The sequence below is a fragment of the Limulus polyphemus genome, unplaced genomic scaffold, assembly GCF_000517525.1.
Source record: "Limulus polyphemus unplaced genomic scaffold, Limulus_polyphemus-2.1.2 Scaffold52, whole genome shotgun sequence".
Classification (NCBI taxonomy): Eukaryota; Metazoa; Arthropoda; class Merostomata; order Xiphosura; family Limulidae; genus Limulus; species Limulus polyphemus.
Window position 1 is genome coordinate 526,751 of NW_013665662.1, and position 7,966 is coordinate 534,716.

The 7,966-nt window shown below is 33.1% G+C and overlaps 1 protein-coding gene across 1 annotated transcript in view; it reads left to right on the forward strand.

The window, feature by feature from the left end:
• The first annotated feature begins 1,491 nt into the window (after positions 1 to 1,491).
• The window catches only part of LOC106463322 (acetyl-coenzyme A synthetase, cytoplasmic-like), a 66,294-nt gene continuing 59,819 nt past the window's right edge, over positions 1,492 to 7,966 (forward strand). Inside the window, exon 1 of the mRNA XM_013923343.2 lies at positions 1,492 to 1,820. Within this exon, the coding sequence (XP_013778797.2) occupies positions 1,495 to 1,820 (326 nt within the window). The 5' untranslated portion in view covers positions 1,492 to 1,494. The remainder of the gene's footprint in view (positions 1,821 to 7,966) is intronic.

Consider the following 7,966-nt stretch of genomic DNA (forward strand, 5'->3'; position numbering starts at 1 on the left):
TTCTCTACTTAAGCTATTTTAATCAGAAATCATTAATGCATACTAAAGACTTTATGTACCTCTTTGATCGTGTCTGTATGTTTCTTATAATACAAAAATCAAATTTTAACAAACCTCACTATCATGTACATTCCCTTAACACGCAATATTCAAGATATGTTTTGATGTCGAAGGTGTTCTTGGTAATAGGACTTAATAATGAATAATGTGACAACATATGATACAGCCCATTCTGTAAAGAACAAACACTAATCTTTTTCAATACAACTTCAGAATTAGCTTAAAAAACATGTTATGAATAAATAATTTTATTCAAGCTATTTTATACACCATATAGAACATTGTACAGATCAGAGGTTCTTTGGAATGGCATTAGTTGGAATTTTCCATGACTTAATCAGCTTTTCTTACGAGTTAGCTTATTTTACCAGAGAGAAATCTAAGATGAGTAAGCAGAGCAATCTATAATACAACTCTGCAACACTTTAGATACGAAAAAACAAAAACAACAAGTGCAGGAAAGAAATGTATCTAATTATACCTGATTAATTAACAACCAACTGTTAATATATGCTTAAGGTTTTGAAAATATTATCAAGTTTCAATACCTTTTTTTTTATGTAACGGAAGTGAATTGTAGACTTTTTTTCAAGAATAAGCAGTGAAATATTGTAGCATCCTTAGATTACGTACAAACTGTAGATACCTAAGTGCTTGGGTGGTGAGGAGGGTGTAGATAACTTTACTGATAATACTGACATCGGCTTGTTTTGAACAGAGTAAGTGAGACTGGATTTTGACCAGCTCTCTCCCCAACGTGAGGCATGCAATACCTAACTTCAGCCAACAGTCACTGAAGTCTTGATTTTAAACTTCACCAGTTAATGTTATTAACCTTGAACAATTTTTATGTCAAACTTATTATGACTGCCATTCACAATGAGTTGCTACTTGTAACCTCGCTGTATAGTTTGCTAATTGCCATTTTGTACTCTCCGTCGATATCATAATGAAATAACACAAATACTAATTAATATATCTATAAATGTAACTTAGTAATAGTTTTTACTTCATTCAAGCAAGATAAAAATCGAAATACCCGCGTTTACATAATGTTACTTACATCTTAAATTTGTTTGTTTGAAGTTAAGCACAAAGCTATACATGGGCTATCTGTAATCTGCCCACCACGGGTATCGAAACCTGGGGGGCAAATCTTAAGTTAAGAAAATCATAATGTTTGGAACAGAGTAAATACAAGAATAATGTAGGATACAAGCTTAGATACTTATTTAATTTGCCGATAATTATAAATGTACGAACCTTATTTTCGTTGGCTGTTTTAGTCATTTATTAATATTGGGAAAATACTTAGAACAATCGGGAAGAATACGAAATTACCTAGCAAGAAGATTTGGACATTTACAAAAAAAAACATTTTTATATGCTAGCCACTAGAGGACAGCACCTGTAAAAGCGCGAATTATCTGCAAAATGGCGTCTAAACGAGGAGACGTATCGAACGAGCTCTACTTGCCGAACAAAATCATTCAAGAAAATGCATTTGTCAAAACTATGGACGAGTACAGAAAATTATATAAAAGATCCGTTGAAAGTCCCGAAATATTTTGGAAAGAAATTGCTGATGAATTCTACTGGAAAACAGAAAAGAAAGGGAAATTCTTCAGCTACAATTTTGATATATCGAAAGGTCCGGTGTACGTAGAGTGGATGAAAGGATCTTCTACGAACACGTGCTATAACTTACTGGATCGTAACGTTATAGAAAAAGGGTTTGGTGATAGAATAGCGTATTACTGGTGAGTTTTTGAAGTTTCAAAGTAGTATTATAAATAATTATCCTTTAAAGGAGTGATAATGGAAAAGTGGACGCTAAATTATACTTACTTAAGTTAAACAAATGATTGTGGAAATACAAACTTACCGAAGCACAAACTTTGCTATGTAAATTGTAATGTTATATCTTGTTATACACGTTATAATCTGGTACTTATAGCGTTCTAAGCCCTCAGCTTTACTGGTAAAGTTCTGTTAAGTTTTATGTTCTGTTAAGGCCTGTCATTCAAACTCAAATCACATGTTTGCACAATATAGATGTGCATGTTAATATACGTAATAGATTGATACATTGTGATGCCTGTGTTATATCCGTGAAATTAACCTACATGAAATATAGACTGTATAATACCAAAGAACTAAAAGTAAAACTTAATATTATCTTTGTAAAGATAAACACAAATCGTGAGCTTTCGAGATTCATTTGAACAATAAACTGTTCATAAATCACTGTTTAACAAACGTCATATTCGAAATAAACATTGATCATAAAAATTTTAACTCATCACAAATATAATTCTGAAAATATACTTTTAAATGGAAAATAAACATACTAAAAAAGCTTTATTTTTATTCGTAGAGTATAATATATCTGAATTGAACTTTAGTCAAAGTACAAGTTTCTTTTATAAAATTATGCTGTGTATATTTTATAAGAAAAACAAGGGAAGCTACTTGTCAAGTTTTTATATTCTGATGTGGAGGATAATGAATATGATAGTAAGTGGGCAATCTTGTATTCACTATGTTTTTTAAGGATTAAAATTAATAATAGTGTAATATTGCTGGAAGCAGACAAAGTTCAGTGTAACAACATGAAATAGTCCTTTTTGGTTCTGAATTTTTATTTAAACGCTCTTCAGGCGAACATTGTTCACATCACCAACAACTAAATTTCAATCTAACTCATAAACAGTCCAAAAAATGTTTTGAGACTTTCTTATGTACTTCATTTGTATGACCCGAATCCATATAAGGATTGAAAATGATGTAACGATTAAAAAAAACAAAAAAACAAACAGGTTTGGAAAACGCGGTCATGAGAAATAACGTTCGTGGTAACTGTAGAAGCTAAGTTGACTTAGGAATGTATTTTTGTTTTTAAGTAACATCTACAGATTTGGGATAACCTTCATTTGTCTGTATTATTTAGCATGTTATGATACGTACATATTCCAAGATTTATTTCTATATATTTGTGTGAAGCAAAAATTGTTTAAGTGTTTAAGTATAGAGTGTAAATTATAATGTTATACGCATAATTGATAAACACTGTACTGTTCACACGTTTCTAGAACGCTTTTTTGACGTGACTACATAAAGATGTTTTATAAGACGGTCTTTTTGAGACCGTACGAGTCAACCTGCCGAGACGACAATGGTTTGCTTGCATGCCGTTTGTATGAAACTTTAAAGCAGCCATGGATGTGACGGATTCGTACGGTTTTCCAAACTATGGTGTATCGTACGCACGTCCATGTCTCTGTAGTTACTCGCTACGTAATTGGGTATTTATTCCTTTGAAATTAAATTAAAAATGTTAAGTCCTACAAGTGGATCAAAGGCTCATTTGTTTATATGATCTACGAACTGAGTTCAGTTTAAGATTTGAATTATGATTTATGTAGTTGTAAAAATAAAACAATAAAGACGTGCCCAACAAAAATAGTGCAGTGGAAGGTTTTGTTGGAAAGTTCTAATTCGAACATATTTTAAAATAATCATAAAAGAAATAACTTCAGTTTCTTTACAAAATGGCGACAAATGCTTATATCCTGGAGGGAAATGGAGAAACAACAAATATTCGAAACTTCAGTGCATAATCCTGCCACACTATGGACTTCATAATAATTTTAAATGTTCAGACACTCTCTAAACTAATACGATAAAAATAATGATTAGACCAAGTGTTAATCATTCGTTTGTTAGAGTTCATTTGAGTAACTATTGTATTGTTATCCGTGGTTAGTTCAGTAACTACTGTATTGTTGTCAGTGGTTAGTTTAGTAACTATTGTATTGTTATCCGTGGTTAGTTCAGTAACTATTGTATTGTTGTCAGTGGTTAGTTTAGTAACTATTGTACTGTTGTCAGTGGTTAGTTTAGTAACTATTGTATTGTTGTCAGTGGTTAGTTTAGTAACTATTGTATTGTTGTCAGTGGTTAGTTTAATAACTATTGTACTGTTGTCAGTGGTTATTTTAGTAACTATTGTATTGTTGTCAGTGGTTAGTTCAGTAACTATTGTATTGTTGTCAGTGGTTAGTTTAGTAACTATTGTACTGTTGTCAGTGGTTAGTTTAGTAACTATTGTATTGTTGTCAGTGGTTAGTTTAATAACTATTGTACTGTTGTCAGTGGTTATTTTAGTAACTATTGTATTGTCAGTGGTTAGTTTAGTAACTATTGTACTGTTGTCAGTGGTTAGCTTAGTAACTATTGTATTGTTGTCAGTGGTTAGTTTAGTAACTATTGTACTGTTGTCAGTGGTTAGCTTAGTAACTATTGTATTGTTGTCAGTGGTTAGTTTAGTAACTATTGTACTGTTGTCAGTGGTTAGTTTAGTAACTATTGTATTGTTGTCAGTGGTTAAATTCTGATTTTAAAGGTGATCCACTTGGACGTTCCAATTAGAAGAACAGTAACGCTAATGGCTTGAGTCCTCAAGATGCGGAACGCCGTTCCGAACCATTCCGCCCCAGTTTAACCTCTGATTGTTGTTATTTCTTCAAAACTCTTATATTGATGTTTTCAATGTTCTTCGTGTAACCTGACGTTTCAGGTTTTTCAAAGCATCCTGTAAGTTCCGTGTAAAAATGTATTAATTCCAACAAAATGTGTTCATGTTCTCAGCTCTAAACATTCCATTAATGACGGAAACGTTAAACAAACTGAAAAATGTCGAGAACAAAATATCATCCATTTCAAAAGTTAAAACTCCTTACGTCAGTATGTACCAAATGTTCACGACTGACTAACTTTTTTAGAACTCATATCAATGCAGAGCATAAAAATATGTTATGTTCTTTTTTATAGAAAAGTGAGTGTTTTAAGTATTTCATCCAACCTGTCAAAAGCAAATTATACTGGATTTTATTCGTTTCTTTTCTCAGGGGTGGATGTGAAATGACAGCCTTGAAGGACCATATGATCCTTCGTTATACGTATGTTATGTCGCTTTTGACATTCCAAGTAATACTTAAAAACTGTATAAGTCATCTACATGGTTCACAGAAAACAACTGAACTTGGATCTGAAAAATACACTGTATACCTATAGGTCTGTCTGGGTCGGTGTTTGGTCGTGTGTTCGAGACGTGGGAGGGTGAGGTCCAGCGTATACCTCCTCCCCACCCCTCTGGAATTGTTATTTTGTTTGCACTGTTACTGAATCCTACGTAATAACCCTTGTTACTTTGTTATTGCATTACTCACAGTATGTTAAATTTTGTCCACTGTTCACAGTTTTAATGAACATACCTTTTCCGTGCCATGTCGAATTCATGAGGTAATATTAACTCGTATATTTTCACTAGCTTCACTTATATATGATCATACTATTAGTCCGTGTTCACAATACAGTTCCACTTAGCAGTCATATACACACACACATAATCCTATTTTTACATACAAAACCTTTTTAAAATAGAGCCACGTTTGTGTCTATGATTCAGTTAGCCTAGCACTGTTTAGCCTGTAATATTCTTATTTATGATGTTTAGAGGAGAGAGGTACTTAGGGCTTGGTTCATCATGTATTACTACCTGTAGGTATGAATATACTTGGTTATTTGTTAAATTTTGCACAAAGCTGCTCGAGAGCTAACTACGCTAACCGTCCAAAGTTATTTATAGGTGATAGACTAGAGGATAGACACCTAGTCAATATCTCTCATCGCCAACTCTTCAGATACTCTTTACTTACGAATAGTGGGGTTGACCGCCACATTATAATGCCCCCATAGAAGAAATGGTGAGCATGTTCCGTAATGGGCTTTGTACTCCCAGATTGCGAGTTGAACGCCCTGACTACCAAGCTTAGTATGAGTAGAGCGTCGAAACCTGAAAGAAGAAGTAACAGGAATTCCTTTGTTTTTTTAAAAGACAATCTCCAAACTTATGTGCCAGTGAGGTTATTTATCATTTGAAATTGCTGATATTAATGAAAGTGTTCAGATTTAAAATATTAAATTCCCAAGCATATACATGTGTTATATACATAAAAAAAACTTTAGACCTATCAACATCACGCAACAACTTTGTGTTATTGGAATTCTAGAACTATGACTATACAACACATGAATGTTTTTGCAACTCGCAGAGTTATGACTAAAAGGAAATGTTTTACTGGGGTTATGTTTGTACAACACACGTGTTATTGTAACTATAGTTATGGGCATATAACTCATTTGTATTTTTGAAGCCAGGGCTATGACTATACAACACACAAATGTTATTGGAACACTAGGGCCATGGTTCTGTAACACAAGTGTGTTGTTGGAGCTAGGTTTCTGGGTACGTAATGTACCTGAGCTATTGGATTATGACTAGAAAACACACAAATGTTATTGGGACACTATGGCCATGGTTCTGTAACACAAGTGTGTTGTTGGAGCTAGGTTTCTGGGTACGTAATGTACCTGTGCTATTGGGTTATGACTAGAAAACACAAAAATGTTATTGGGACACTAGGGCCATGGTTCTGTAACACAATTGTGTTGTTGGAGCTAGGTTTCTGGGTACTAATGTATCTGTGCTAGTGGGTTACGAGTATACAACACACATGTAATTACTGACAGAATTCAATGAAGAATACTAGAAGGTTAGTTTCAACCAAGTCAATAAGAACATTAAAGAGTTAACTAGATATAGGCCTAACGACATGAACAGAAACATAATTCGAACTTAGACCTTAAACTAATATCCTACACCTAAGAAAAAGGTGCATGAACTCGTTAAAATGCCAAACGTAAAAAAATCTTAGATGATTGAAACCTTCAATAATAGAGCATAGTTTGTGTGTAAAACTATTTTAGGTTTATGTATTGTGTACAAAAGGGAATCATAGGAAATTTAATATCCGTTTATTTGAAAGTGGTCCTAATTTTGTGAAGACAGTTTGCACCTACTAAATTTAAAAGTTTTGCAAGTTTGTTTTTGTATTCAAAGTACTGTGATTATCATGCTATTATTTCTACAAATTGAATCCTACGTAACTTACTATTTTACGCATCAAACTTTTACACCTATTAAATATTTTATAATATACGACAAAAATTACATGTTACTCATTTTAATTTACTTTACTCATTCCTATTGTTAAACCACATTACACTGGCCAAAGGTGCGACAGAATGTACTTGCTTATGCTTTGCCTATAATCCAAGGTTCGATTCGTCGCAGTGAATGCAGAGCAGATAGCCCATTATGTAGCTTCGCATAAACGAAATCAACCAAACACTCTGCATTACAAAACCCATTGTTTGTTGCTCTTACTTAATTTTAGACCATGTGATAGTGACTAAAAGTGCGAGAGAATGTTTGTTAATGCATTACAAAAACAAACACTGGAGACAAGATTTGTAGATAAATATACAAACACGTATAAAATGAATGTATAGAGCTGAACGTTATCTGTTTGTGTAAATACACACTCTACTTTCGTGTTATGACAAAGATTTCTTAGAGATTATAGAACTGTGTCAAGTTAATGTTTCAGCGGAACTCTAGTTGAGGATGGAAGCTCTTATAACAGACGGCTTCTTTAGTTTTCTTAGAGCAAAGCAATTTGAGATTGTATATTACCAATCGAAGTGGGACAAACCAAATATACTTCTAGGCTTGCAGCATTAAATTTCATCTTAGAATAATTTATAAACTAACGTCTGTAGCTGTAGTAACGATTAAAAAAAACATTAACTTGTTGAAAATCTATCGATTTCTCTAGCTATGTGAACAGAATTTGGAGCCATAATCTTGCCAGACTACCAAAATGCCTTTCGGATAAGCTTGAATGCATTTTTTTCTAACCTAATATGAAATAAGAGTCAATTTTAAAAGCCCCGAAATGTATATTCCTTTTGTTTTTCTAACAGTCCGGCCCCCACGTGG